The 15,274-nt window shown below is 45.8% G+C and overlaps 1 protein-coding gene across 6 annotated transcripts in view; it reads left to right on the top strand.

Moving 5' to 3' along the window:
* Positions 1-15,274, top strand: part of LOC137353139 (uncharacterized) — a 136,837-nt gene that overhangs the window by 34,016 nt on the left and 87,547 nt on the right. For all 6 annotated transcript variants that reach the window (XM_068019176.1, XM_068019177.1, XM_068019180.1 and 3 more), the window contains exons 11-12: positions 13,193-13,495; positions 14,185-14,409. In XM_068019176.1, the coding sequence (XP_067875277.1) occupies positions 13,193-13,495; positions 14,185-14,409 (528 nt within the window). The remainder of the gene's footprint in view (positions 1-13,192; positions 13,496-14,184; positions 14,410-15,274) is intronic.

The following is a 15,274-nucleotide window of genomic DNA, read 5'->3' as shown; positions in this document are numbered from 1 at the left end:
TGTGACTCCCATACAGGAGTCAGTGTGAGCCTGTCCAATTAAAGGCCCAATGGCTGGGCATTCTTGTTTAGGTTGTGATCCTGACATGGGGTCATATCAGGGTCACGACACTCTACGCGCATATGGTGGGACTGCTGACCGTATCTTGCGCTATGTGGCCAATTAACAGGAGTGCCAACCAATAATGTTTAGCGGGCGGGAGTTAGTGCTGACAGCAAGCGTGAGGGCGCCATCTTTAAAGGGCCTTCATATTGGTTGCACACAGAGAAGTCTCAGGAAGGGGTGTAGCAGAAGGCAATGTGTGGAGGAATGGAAAGAACCAGAGGATGGGTAGCTCCATGATGTAGTGACCTGTCCCTGGAGCTACTCCTACAGGCAGTGAGGGATAGGAAGTGGGCCCTTTTGCCAGAGGAGGGGAGGGGGAGCTGGAGGCAGCCTCACGGAGAAGGTTAGCAGCCGCAAAGTGGTCGCAAGAACCTGGGTGCAGCGCCAGAAGTGCTTCAATGACCTTGTAAAAGGCTGGCAAGGTGGCAGCCCTGCGTGTGTCATACAGATGCCATGCATACTGTGTCGTGGAATATCCATGCACAGGGACTCAAAGGGACCACTGTGTGCGTCATGACAGAGGGAAGCCTTACACCAGAGCACCATGGCCAATCATTTGCACACAAATACGTGCCAAGCATGGATAAATGCCAGCACCAGGCCTCCCATTGCCACAGTGATGACCACTGAAAGTGGAACAGGGGCAGGTACATTGTGTGAGACTATTTCTTTGTGTCTTTGCAGGAGAAGAGCGCTCACAATGCACGAGACATGGACAGGTGGCAGTCCCTTCATTGTAATTGCAACATTGATGGAGGAGGAGGTGATGGAGATTGGTTGGTTGGCAGCAGGCCAGTCTGTCGCCAATGTCAATCAGGATTGGGGCCCAGACAGAGTGAGAGCTGCGCTGGTTGCGGACACCAGTACTTCTCAGTTGACTCATCAGTGGCACCAATGTAGTCCATGATGACCATCTGACACTCAGGAGCATATAGAGACAAGGGGTGCTTAGGGATGGTATTAAATGTGCTGTTGTCTCTCCCACAAGCATAGAGGTGGAGGTGGCACAGATGAGGCCATCGGAGGCAGCAAACAATTCAGAGGAGGAGGTGCTTCTCTAAAGATGCACCACCACATCAGTCCAGCACACCCTCTGCCAGGGCAGATACTGTCACCTCTTGGGGCCTGAAGGAGTGGCACCAGCTGGTGACCATGGCACATGCCCACTGGAGCAGGTGACAGAGGCAGTGACAGCTGTGGCCAGTCCCCCTTGGAGGACGGAGGACAGGACCAGCAATGCTCAGCTCCAAGCAAATGCTGCGCCTTGGGGTCATCAAAGTAGGTGCTCCTGGAGCAGCAGAAGGAAATGTGTAGACATCTGTCAGAGTTCCCAGAGGCTGTTTCCTCCCATGCGCGCAATATGCGGGACTGCATCCATGCCATGAGTGGCGCCACGTCTCTGGTTTATGAGCGAATGGCTTCCTCGTTGAGAGGGTGGCGACCCTCATGGACAGCCTCATGTGACAGGCCTCTGAGCGCATGCAGGAGGTGTCAGTATGGTGTCAACCTTGAGCAGTTTTGATCGCTGTGTTGGCATCATCGCTCAGAGAAGCATGGACCAGTTGTCAGGTGGCGTACCGAGACTGGTAAGCAGGGGTGTGCAAGCTTGTGGCGCCCCTAGCTATGACAGCGGCCCCTTGAACACTCTGATGGTGACACACACACTGCTCCCAGCCCTGATGACAGAGGTTGCCCCTGCATAGATGCAGGTGCCGCTGTCCACGCTGGGCCGCAGAAGGGCCCAGCAACCTAGAGGACGTCTGCCATCTAATGGGCATCTCAGGCGCTGGAGCAGCAAGACCAGGAGGCTTCTCCCACATCAGCTCCAGCCACAGGGGGAGCACAATGCAGAAGCACTGGATAGTGAACTCGTTAGCTAGCAAACTAGCTGCACAAAGGGACTTGTGGCGATGAATTTCTTTCATGTATGGCACTGTATATTGGCTTATTATTTAACACATATGTTATGCCTCAGCTCCATGTCTCCTGTGATTCTCACTTCCCGAGGAGGCTGTGCCCAAACGCTGGGACATGGAGCTGAAAGGGGTGTCGGTGAGGATGCAGAAGGACCTTGGGAGGGTGTCCTCACAGGGCCTAGGACAGCATGGCTTTGCAGGTCACGAGGGCATCTGCAGGGAAGCAGCTGGCAAGAGTCCAGTGGCGGCATGGGGAGTCGCATGCTGAATTTCGTCTGGATGAGGGAGTCCCGGATTTCCTTGACATGTATGTCAGTGGCTGCTCCCAGCAACGCCACCTATGCACGTCCACTGCCCACCTGATATTGCCTCCTGTCCCCTTCTCTTCATCGTCACAGGAGATGCTGCACTCAATCGAGTCATTCGGTGCTACTTACACTCCTCTCTGCTGTGCCAGGTTCTGCAGAGTGCAGCATACCACCACAGTAAGGGAGACCTTTGATAGGCTGTATTGAAGGGCTCCCCCTGAACAGTGTAAGGTTCTGAATCGTATTTTCAAAAGTCCAATGGCTTGCTCAATGGTCGCCCTTAAGAGGTCTCATGCGCCTCCCTGGTGGGGTTCCACACTGGTGTCAATAGTCATGTCTTCAGTGGATAACCCTTGTCACCCAGGAGCCACAACTGTCATTCCACCAGAGAGCCTGCGTGGATGGCAAATAAAGCGAGGTAATACACAATTATTGGGAAGATTTTGAGAGGGGTAGAAGAAGTGAGAGACTTTGGAGTGCGTGTCCACAGGTCCCTGAAGGTGGTAGGCCAGGTACATAAAGTGAAGACGACATATGGAATGCTTTCCTTTATTGGCCGAGGTATAGAATACAAAAGCAGGGATGTAATGCTGGAACTGAATAAAACGCTGGTTAGGCCACAGTTGCAGTATTGTGAGGACACGGCTGGATGTGGCAGGACTGCAGAGCTTCGATCTGATCCGTTGGTTATGGGATCGCTTAGCGCTGTCTATCGCATGCTACTTACGCAGTTTGGCACGCAGATAGTACTGTGTTGTAGCTTCACCAGGTTGACACCTCATTTTGAGGTATGCCTGGTGCTGCTCCTCGCATGCCCTCCTGCACTCTTCATTGAACCAGGGTTGGTCCCCTGGCTTGATGGTAATGGTAGAGTGGGGATATGCCGGGCCATGAGGTTACAGATTGTGGTTGAGTACAATTCTGCTGCTGCTGATGGCCCACAGCGCCTCATGGATGCCCAGTTTTGCATTGCTAGATCTGTTCGAAATCTATCTCATTTAGCACGGTGATAGTGCCACACAACACGACGGACAGTATGCTCAATGTGAAGGCAGGACTTCGTCTCCACAAGGACTGTGCGGTGGTCATCCTACCAATACTGTCACGGGCAGAAGCATCTGCAGCTGGCAGATTGGTGAGGACGAGGTCAAGTATGTTTTTCCCTCGTGTTGGTTCCCCCACCACCTGCCGCAGACCCAGTCTAGCAGCTATGTCCTTTAGGACTCGGCCAGCCCGGTCAGTAGTGGTGCTACCGAGCCACTCTTGGTGATGGATATTGAAGTACCCCACCCAGAGTACATTTTGTGCCCTTGCCACCCTCAGTGCTTCCTCCAAGTGGTGTTCAACATGGTGGAGTACTGAGTCATCAGCTGAGGGAGAGCGGTAGGTGGTAATCAGTAGGAGGTTACCTTGCCCATGTTTGACCTGATGCCATGAGACTTCATGGGGTCCGGAGTCGATGTTGAGGACTCCCAGGGCAACTCCCTCCCTATTGTATACCACTGTCCCGCCACCTCTGGTGGGTCTGTCCTGCCGGTGGGACAGGACATACCCGGGGATGGTGAAGGCAGTGTCTGGGACATTGTCTGTTCGGTATGATTCCGTGAGTATGACTATGTCAGGCTGTTGCTTGACTAGTCTGTGGGACAGCTCTCCCAACTTTGGCACAAGCCCCCAGATGTTTGTAAGGAAGACTTTGCAGGGTCGACAGGGCTGGGTTTGCCATTGTCGTTTCCGGTTCCTGGGTCGATGCCGGGTGGTCCATCTGGTTTCATTCCTTTTTATTGACTTCGTAGCGGTTAGGTACAACTGAGTGGCTTGCTAGCCATTTCAGAGGGCATGTAAGAGTTAACCACATTGCTGTGGGTCGAGAGTCACATGTAGGCCAGACCAGGTAAGGACAGCAGATTTCCTTCCCTAAAGGACATTTGTGAACCAGATGGGTTTTTACAACAGTCGACAATGGTTTCATGGCCATCATTAGACTAGCTTTTAATTCCAGATTAATTGAATTCAAATTCCACCTTTCACTGTGGTGGGATTCGAACCCATGTCCCCAGAGAAATACCCTGGGTCTCTGGGTTACTAGTCCAGTGATAATACCACTACGCCACCGCCTACCCCTACATATCGAGAATATGATGAAACAAATTAAAGAGGGTGTATAATGCATGTCAAGTGAATTCTTCAAGCAAGAACCAAGCTAAATACAATAAATTGAGAGAAATGAAGACTGGAAAAGCAAAAATATGAGAATAGAGTGGTAGTTAACATAAACGGGAAGCTAGCCTCTTACCAGCATGGAAATGGTAATGCGTAGTGGGACAAAGGGTGATATCTGTTTCGAGGCACAGGGTGAAACGAAAATACCTTATGAGTACTTTGTATCTATATTTACTAAGGAAGAGGATGCTGACAAAATATTAGTAGAAGCAGAGATGGTAGAGGTAATGGGTGGGGTGAAAATTAGTCAGCAGGATGTACTGGAAAACCTGGCAGTGGATAAGTCGCCTGGTCCGGATGGCTTGCATCCCAGGTTGCTGATGGAGCTGAGAGTATAAATAGTGGAAAGGCTTACCATAATCTTCCAATCTTCCCTAGATATGGGAGAGGTGCCAGAATATTGGAGAGTGGCAAATATGACACCCTTATTCAAGAAAAGGTGTAAGGATTCCTAGTAACTATGGGCTGGTCAGTTTAACATCAGTGGTGGGTAAGGTTTTAGAAACAATAATTGTGGGAATCAGTCAACAGACAGTTGGAGAGATATAAGTTAATTCAGGAGAGCCAGCATGGATTTGTAAAAGGCAGTTCGTGCTTGAGTAATCTCATTGAATTTTTTGATGAAGGGAAAGCAATGGATGTTATCTGAATGGATTAAGATGGTATTTGGCAACGTAGCACATAAAAGGCTGGTTAACAAGTTTGAGGCTTATGGAATAGGAGAGTCAGTGTCAACTTGGACAAAGAAATTGGCTTAAGAACAGAAAACAGCAGTGGTAAGTAGTTTCTCTTCAGACTGGAGGGTGGTAGACAGTGGTGTTCCCCAAAGATCATTGCTAGGCCCACTGCTTTTTTGATATATCAATGACTTGTATCTTGGAATAGAGAGTAAAATTTCTCCAAACTTGGAGGTGTGGCATACAGGAAAGATGATAGGTGGTGCAGTGGTAATGTTACTGGACTAGTAATCCAGATCCCAGGCTAATGCTCTGGGGACAAGGGTTTGAATCCCACCACGGCAGATGGTGGAATTTGAATTCAATTAATATATCTGGAATTTTTTTTAAAAGCTAGTCTATTGATGACCATGAAACCATTGTTGATTATTGTAAAAACCCATCTGGTTCATTAATGTCCTTGAGGGAAGGAAATTTACCTGGTCTGGCCTACATGTGACTCCAGATCCACAGCAATGTGGTTGATACTTAAAATGCCCTCTGAAATGGCGTAGCAAGCCACTCAGGTCAAGGGCAATAAATGCTGGCCTAGCCAGCAATGTCCACATCCTACAAATGAATAAAAAAAAAATAAGCTGGCAGACGAGTGGCAGATGGAATTTAATATGGAGAAGTGTGAGGTGTTTTGGCAGAAGGGATAGGAAGAGGCAATGCAGACTAAATGGCACAGTGCTAAAGAGTGTGCAGGTATAGTGGGATGTGAGGGTCCTTGAGAGAGTGCAGAGGAAATTTACCAGAATGATTCCAGGGATGAGGGATTTTAGCTGCAAGGTTAGGTTGGAGAAGCTGCGATTGTTCTCCTTGGAACAAAGGAGATTGCAAGGAGATTTGATAGCAGTGTACAAGATTATGATGGGTTTAAATAAGGTACACAAAGGATAGCTATTGCCCAAAATCTTAAATCTGTATCTCCTCGTCTGTATACCATTAGCTAATGGGAACCACTTTATTTACCTTATCACAGTGGCGCAGTGGTTAGCACCGCAGCCTCACAGCTCCAGCGACCCGGGTTCAATTCTGGGTACTGCCTGTGTGGAGATTGCAAGTTCTCCCTGTGTCTGCGTGGGTTTCCTCCGGGTGCTCCGGTTTCCTCCCACATGCCAAAGACTTGCTGGTTGATAGGTTAATTGGCCATTATAAATTTCCCTTAGTATAGGTAGGTGGTAGGGAAATATAAGGACAGGTGGGGATGTGGTAGGAATATGGAATTAGTGTAGGATTAGATGGTCGGCACAGACTCGGTGGGCCGAAGGGCCTGTTTCAGTGCTGTATATCTAAACTAAACTAAACTAAACCTGTCATAGTCTTGTACAGCTCCAGCAAATCTCCCTTCAATCTCCTTTGCTTTTTATTTGTTCTTTCATGGGATGTGGGCGTCCTGGCAGGCCAGCATTTGTTATCCATCCCTAATTGCCCTTGAACTAAGTGGCTTGTTAGGCCATTGCACAGGGCAGTTAAGAGTCAACCACATTTCTGTGGGGTCACAGGTGGGCCAGACCAGGTAAAGATGACAGATTTCCTTTCCTAAAGGACGTTGGTGAACCAGATGGGTTTTTATGATAATCATTGATAGTTTCATGGCCCCATTAGTGAGACTAGCTTTCATCTCCAGACCTTTTTTATTAATTAATTGAATTTAAATGTCACCAGCTGCCACAGTAGAATTCCAAGAAGAACAATCCCAGCTTCTCCAACCTAACCTTGTAGCTAAAATTCCTCATCCCTCGAACCATTCTGGTAAACTTCCTTTGCACCCTGTCAAGGACCCTCACTTTCTTCCTAACGTGTGGTGATTAGAACTGGATGCAGTATTCCAGTTGGGGCCTAACCAGAGCTTTATGAAAGTTCAGCACAACTTCTCTGCTTTTGTACTCAATACCTCTATTTGTAAAATGCAAGATCCCATGCACATTTCACTGTCAACATGTCCTGCCGCCTTCAAAGATCTATGCACGTGAACCCCAGGTCGCACTATCCCTGTACAATCTTTAGAACTGTGACAATTAATCTACATTGTCTCTTCCTATCTCTTGTGCCAAAATACATCATCTCATACTTCTTTGCCACTTGTCTGCCCATCCTGCTGGTCTATCTATGTCCTGTAGCAGCTGATTGGTATCATCTTTGCTGTCTGCCACACCTCCAAGTTTGGTATCATGGCAGATTTTGAAATTTTACTCTGGATTCCAATATCCAAGTTATTTATATGTACCAAAAAAAGCAGTGATCCTAGCACTGACCCTTGGGGAACACCACTGTGTACCATCCTCCAGTCTGAAAAACAACCATTTACCATGACTTGCTGTTTTCTGTTGTTTTTATCCAAGCTGACATTGACCCTCCTATTCCATGAGCCTCAATTTTATGTGGTATTTTGTCAAATGCTAGCTTAATCCATATAGACAACATCCATTGCTTTTCCTTCATTAACCTTCTCTGTTAACTCACCAAAAAATTCAGTTTTACAAATCCCTGCTGATTGGAAGATTATGGCAAACCTTTCCACTCTCTCCGCTCCCATTTCCTTTAGCAATTTGGGATGCAAGTCATCCAGACCAGGTGACTAAACATAGCCAGGGTTTCCCATACATCCTGCCGATCAATTTTCACTCCATCCATTACTTCTATCTACCATCTCTGCTTCTACCAATATTTTGTCAGCATCCTCTTCCTTAATAAACGCCGATACAAAGTACTCATTAAGTATTCTAGCCTTGCCCTGTGCACCAAAGCATATCACCCTCATTGTCCCTAATAGGCCCACCTCCACCTCTGCTTACTATTTCCTTGCTAATAGATTTTTGGATTCCCCTTTATGTTAATTGCCATTCTATTCTCACATTCTCTCTTTGTCAGGCTCATTTTCCTCTTCATTCCCCTCCTCAGCTTATTGTATTTGACCTGGTTCTCGCTTGAAGAATTCACCTGACCTGCATCTTAAGCCCCTTTTTTTGTTTCATCATATTCTCTATCTGCTTTGTCATCCAAGGAGCCCTGACGTTGGTTCCTTTACCTTTTACCTTTGTTGGGATGTACCTAGCTAGTATCTGAAACATCGCCTCCTTAAAGATCACCCATTGTTCGTTACAGTTTTTCCTGTTAATCTTTGGTTCCATTTTATCCTGGCTAGATCCCCTCTTCTCCCATTGAAGTCAGCCCTCTTCCATTTTAGAAATTCTGCTTTAGATTGTTCCGTGCTCTTCTCTATTACTAATCTAAACCTTATGATACAATGATCACTCTTACGAAAGTGTTCCCCCACTGGCACTTGGCCCACCTCCTTCCTGGTTGAGCCGAGAACATACAAGAAGGTTCTCCTGAACACATTGCAGAAATTCCTCCCATCGTTCCTCTTTACTCTAACATTATCCCAATCAATATCTGGATAATTGAGGATCCCCAATGTTACCACTCTATAGTTCTTGCCAACTCTGTGATTTCCTTGCAGAATTGCTCCTCTGTTTCTCTCTCTCTCTCACTATTTGGAGGCTTATAGATATCCCCAGTAGCATGATCATACCTTTCTTGCTTCTCAACTCTAACCAAATGGATTCTGTCCTTTCCCCCTCAAGGACATCCTCCCTTTCCAACACTACAAAGTCTTCCTTAATCAGTATTGCCACTCCACATTTTTTCTTTTCCCTTCCCGTTCTTTTCTGAACATCTGGTGTTCTTGAATATGAAATGCCAAGACCTCACTATTTTTAAGCTTGTTTCCATTATTGCCACAACATCATATTCTTGCAAGGCTATTTGTGCTTGCTTACATACATGCATTGTAAAGGTACCTTTGTATTCTTCGTAGTCCTTCATCTTTTCTTATCTAATATAGTACTACTTCCTTCTCCAATACTAACCAACACTCTCATTCCTTTATACACCTTATTCCTCTTTTCTGTTTCTATATGCTGGCACCCATCTCCCTGCCAATTTAGTTTAAAAGCTCCCCAACTACACTAGTGAATCTCCCTGCAAAGGACTTTGCACTCAGTCCTGTTGAGGTGCAGCACGTCCCTTTTGAATAGGTGCCTCCTGCCCCAAAACTGATACCAATGCCCCAAGAATCTGAAGCCCTCCGTCCTGCAGCATGCCTCAAACTATGCATTGATCCTCCCAGTCTTCCTGTTTCTACTTTCGCTGGTGTGTGGCACTGAAAGTAATCCAGAGATTACTACCTTGAAGGTTCTAGTCTTTAACTTCTTCCCTAGCTCCTAAAAGTCTGACTGTAGGGCCTCAGTACCTGCTCCCTATGTGTCACCAACGTGTAGCATAAATTCTGGCTCGCTCCCTTTCTCCTGCAGAATTTTCTGCATTCTGTCCATGATGTCCTTGCACCAGGGAGCCAACGCACCATGTGGGACCCACGATGACAGTTGCAGAAATGCCCATCTGTCCCCCTAACAATGGAATCTGCTATAGTGACTTCATTTCTACTCTTTGCTGTTCCCGCCTGTGCAACCCCTTGCCCATTGGTGCCAAGGTCTGGACTGCATTCCTTCAAGGTGTCGTCACTCCTAGCAGTCTCCAAATCTGATTACCAGTTTGAGAGTAGCACATATCATAGAACATAGAACATTACAGCGCAGTACAGGCCCTTCAGCCCTCGATGTTGCGCCGACCTGTGAAACCATCTGACCTACACTATTCCATTTTCATCCATATGTCTATCCAATGACCACTTAAATGCCCTTAAAGTTGGCGAGTCTACTACTGTTGCAGGCAGGGCGTTCCACGCCCCTACTACTCTCTGAGTAAAGAAACTACCTCTGACATCTGCCCCTATATCTATCACCCCTCAACTTAAAGCTATGTCCCCTCGTGTTTGCCATCACCATCCGAGGAAAAAGGCTCTCACTATCCACCCTGTCCAGCCCTCTGATTATCTTATATGTCTCTATTAAGTCACCTCTTCTCCTCCTTCTCTCTAACGAAAACAACCTCAAGTCCCTCAGCCTTTCCTTGTAAGACCTTCCCTCCATACCAGGCAACATCCTAGTAAATCTCCTCTGCACCTTTTCCAAAGCTTCCACATCCTTCCTATAATGCGGTGACCAGAACTGCACGCAATACTCCAGGTGCGGCCGCACCAGAGTTCTGTACAGCTGCAGCATGACCTCATGGCTCCTAAACTCGATCCCCCTACTAATAAAAGCTAACACACCATATGCCTTCTTAACAGCTCTATTAACCTGGGTGGCAACTTTCAGGGATTTATGTACCTGGACACCAAGATCTCTCTGCTCATCTACACTACCAAGATTCTTCCCATTATCCTGAATGCTCCTGCACTTTCTGCCTCTTCCCACTCTTCAAGGTGCTCAGCTATCTTCTATTCTGAACTCTCATTGCCTGTGGGGTGACCACATCCTGGAATGTCCACATCCAAGAAACTGTCATCCTCCCTGATGCACCACAGTGACTCCAGCTGCCCCATAAGCTCAAAAATCCTGAGCTTGAGCTCAAGCAGCTGGAGACACTCCTACAAATGGTCTCCAAGATGCATGAAGTGTCTTGAGGTTCCCACATGGCACAGAAATTACAAGCAACAGGTCTCAGCTGGCCATGCATAATCTAAGAAAAAAATCTCTACTCCCTCGTTTACAATTTGTTAATATCTTGTATAGACTGTTAATTTTAATTAATGCCTCCATATCTGCTCTGTTCTAATATTCTTAATACTAATTCCCTTACTATTATACTGAACAGGAATAAACTGGATGGAACACCCAGCATTGACCTAGGCACTGGAAACGACAACAGCAAACCCAGCCCTGTCTACCCTGCAAAGTCCTCCTGACTTACTTTCTGGGGGCTTGTGCAAAAATTGGGAGAGCTGCCCCACAGATTAGTCGAGCAACAGCCTGACATAGTCATACTCATGGAAACATACCTTACATCCAGTGTCCCAGACATCACCATCTTTGGGTATGTCCTGTCCCACCTGTAGGACAGAACCACCAGAGGTGGCAGCATGGTGGTATACAGTTGGGAGGGAGTTGCCCTAGGAGTCATCAACATTGACTCCGGATCCCATGAAGTCTCATGACATCAGGTCAGACATGGGCACGGAAACCTCCTGCTGATTACCAGTTACCTCCCTCCCGCAGCTGATGAATCAGTACTCCTCCATATTGAACACCACTTAAAGAAGCAAGGGCACAGAATGTACTCTGGATGGGGGACTTCACTGTCCATCAGCAAGAGTGACTCGGTGGCACCACTGCTGGCCAGATCCTGAAGGACATATCTGCCAGACTGGGCCTCTGGTAGCTGGTAGGGAACCAAAAAGAGCGAAGCACCTACTAGACCTTGTCCTCCCCAATTTACCTGTTGCAGATGAATCTGTCCATGACAGTATTGATAAGAGTTACTTGAATCCTTGTGAAAATGAAGTCCTGTCTTCACACTTAAGATACCCTCCATCATGTTGTGTGGCACTACTGCTGTGCTAAATGGGATAGATTCAGAACAGATCTAGCAGCTCAAAACTGGGCATCCATGAGGTGCTGTGGATCATCAGCAGCAACAGATTGTACTCAACCACAATATGTAACCTGGCATATCCTTCACTCTGCCATTACCATCAAGCCAAAGGATCATCCCTGGTTCAATAAAGAGTGCAGGAGAGCATGTCAGGAGCAACACCAGGCATACTTAAAACTGAGATGTCAACCTGGTGAAGCTACAACACAGGACTACTTGCATGTCAAACAACGGAAGCAACATACTGTAGACAGAGATAAGTGATCCCACAACCCAACAGATCAGGTCAAAGCTCTGAGAAGAGATTACACAATTCATTCGAATTTAGAAGGTTAAGGATTGGTTTGATTGAAATTTTCAAGATGTTAAGGGAGGTAGATGGGGTAATTGGAGAGAAACTATTTCCTCTGGTTGGGGAGTCTAGGACTAGGGGACATAAAATTAGAGCCAGACCTTTCAGGTTGGTAGAAATTTGGAACTCTCTTCTGCAAATGGCAATTGATGCTCAATCAGTTGTTAATTAAAATCTTAGATTGATAGGTTTTTGTTAACCATGGGTATTGGGGGATATGAGGCAAAGGCAAGTATTTGGAGTTATGTCACCGATCAGTTATGATCGCATTGAATGGTGGAACAGACTTTAGGTGCTAAATGGCCTACTGCTGGTCCTATGACCTATAGGTTCTCAAGAAACTTAAGTGTCAGCAATCATGCCCCTACTGCTAATATCTGTACATCAATAGTGAATCAGTTCCGTGTTGCATCCTTAAAAATGAACTGAGCCACTACATGTAGCAGCAGTCAGGAGTGTATTGGAATGCTTCCCACTTGTCTGAATGTGTGCAGCTCCAACAAGAAGCTTGAGACCTTCTGGAGCAAAGTAGCCCACTTGATTGGCACTCCATCCATCACCTTAAACATTGACTCCTCCCACCACTGGCACACTGTGGCAGCAGTGTGCATCAACTACAAGATACATTCAGCATCTTGCCAAGGCTCCTTCGACTGCACCTTCCAAACCTGCGACCTCTACCTCCTAAAATGACAAAGGCAGCAGGCACGTGAGAACACCATCACCAGCAAGTTCCCCTCCGAGTCACACATCATCCTGACTTGGAACTATATCGCCGTTCCTTCACCATTGCTAGGTCAAAGTCCGAGAACTTCCTTCCAAACAGCACTGTGGGTGTACCTACACCACCAGGACCGTAGTGATCCAAGAAGGTGGCTTATCTCCACCTGCTCAAGAGCAATTAGGAATGGGCAGTAACTGCCAGCCTTACCTGAGACACCCACATCCCATGAATGAATTTTTAAAAAATTGTATAAATGTAATTAAATCACTTTGCTGCAACAAGTGATCATAGCGTCAATAACCTGGTATTATGTGCTTCACCTCCCAATTCTATTTTTTCTGCAGCAGAAGATAAAGCGCAATCATTTCCTACAACAGTAGCCCAGAAAAGGGAACAAGGAGTCTCTATTGCAGCTACTGACACTACTGTGAAAAATGTGTCCAAAGCCCCCTCTCCTTCTATTAGATCTGCAATCACTACATTCCAGAGAATTGGGGCTTTGAGTACATTGGTGACCAATACAACTCCAACACCAACTCCAAGCTGTTTTGTGAATCCTGTTGTATCTCAATGCAAATCTGAGACTCCATCTACTCCTCCAACCCGTTACCTACTGTGTAAGACTAATTCTTCTGGATTGTCTTCAGGTAGGTTTGAGATTGAGGATTTCTGGTCAGATCCATCTGGTCACTTCATTTTGTGCGTGTATGATAAATATCTGAAATTTTACATTTTTGTTATGCTAAGTTCAAGAGTGTAGATGGTGCAGAACGAGCAAGATGTTGCAAATGCTGTGGGAGAAGGGGTGGGGGATAGGAGATGTAGTTATTTCATGTCTGAAACAGCAGCTTGAAGCCCATCTGGAGAGTTCATGTAGATGCATTAATTCAGCCAAAATATAACAACATCTGAATTAAAAACAATATTTTGAGAGAGGAGAGAGTAGTGAAGAAAACAATGTACCCTTTTCATTGCAATATCAATTTTGATGTACACCTTGCATTTATATGTTAAATAAAAGCAGAAAATGCTAGCATTACTCAACAGGTCAGGCACCATCTGTGGAGAGAGAAACAAGTTTATGTTTAAGATTCATGACCTTTTGTCAGACCTAAACTCATATATAGCTTTGTGTGACCTCTGAATTAATATACATTGAGTGACTGCATCACCAATGTCATTGGTATCCCTGTCTTAAAAAATGGATTATATGGCAGAAGTAGGTGAAAGTCACTGGAAAAAAATGTTTATTTCTGTAGAAGTTACCTAATTAGGCTGAATAGTTTGGCTCATTGGCTTGTCATGCAGTTTTTTTAATGGGCTGCCTTCTTATCAGGATCAGCTGACTCTCTGGATCAAGATGTTCGTCGGCATTGTATTGCTGTCCCAAACACCTTGAAGCTACAGCCAGGAGACAGTCTAATGCTTCAGCCTATTAAGACTGCTGATGGCCGACAGTTATACAGACACTCCAGTGGGAAGATATTCCAGCTAGTTTACACAAAGACTCCGGAACAAGCTCCAGTGCAACAGCTTAACATTCCTCAATCTCCCATTCTAGGTATGGTATCTAGGAACAAACTGAATATTCAGCACTGATTCTCTATAAAATATAGTTACCACACATGTTAGGTATTCAAAGTAATTTCTTCCTGCTTTTTCTTTTGTTCATCTTTGCCACCCAACCTAACCTTATTACATGCAATAATGCGGGGTCTTGGAGCTTGTGAAAACTGTGATTGGAGGATTGCAGACACATTTCTGAGTCTGCAAAAGGTCCTCTAAACTCATTTCACATAGTATCTTTGCAGGCAGCAGATGGCCCAATAACCTTAGGCCTAGCAGTCTGGGTGCAGTGAAGTCTGGACTCAGGAGGTGAAAGGGCACTGATGGTATTTAATTGGTACGCTCTGGGAAGAATATGAAGCATTGGTGTTGTTGCTGGATTTTGTCCCTCAATCAATATCACAAAAACAGATTATCTGGTCATTATCACATTGCTGTTTGTTGGAGTTTGCTGTTTACATATTGGCTGCCACGATTCCAACATTACAACAGTGACTACACTTCAATAAGTATGTCATTGGCTGTAAAGCACTTTGAGATATCCAGTGGTCGTGAAAGGTGCTATATGAATCCGAGTCTTTTTGGATAAGTTGGTTCTTTTTTTTAAAAAAAACTTACTCGCAATTAATGTCTACAAGCTGGTGAACTTTTCAACTCTGCTTGGAGATTTGAAACATGTATCTGATCATTCATGTACACCAGTTTGTTGACATGCTTATGAGATTTTAAAAAGAGTTTGTAATATAATGGTGTCCTATTCACAACTAGATGATCCAAAGGTTGGTTCAATTTAGTTACTGAAATTGCATGAGTTGAATATTTTATTTTGAATGATAGGGTTTTTTGGAGCACTTTGCAGT

Source organism: Heterodontus francisci, chromosome 40 (genome assembly GCF_036365525.1).
Source record: "Heterodontus francisci isolate sHetFra1 chromosome 40, sHetFra1.hap1, whole genome shotgun sequence".
NCBI lineage: Eukaryota > Metazoa > Chordata > Chondrichthyes > Heterodontiformes > Heterodontidae > Heterodontus > Heterodontus francisci.
The sequence above is the reverse complement of the archived record's forward strand: the minus strand, read 5'-3'. Positions and strand labels throughout refer to the sequence as shown.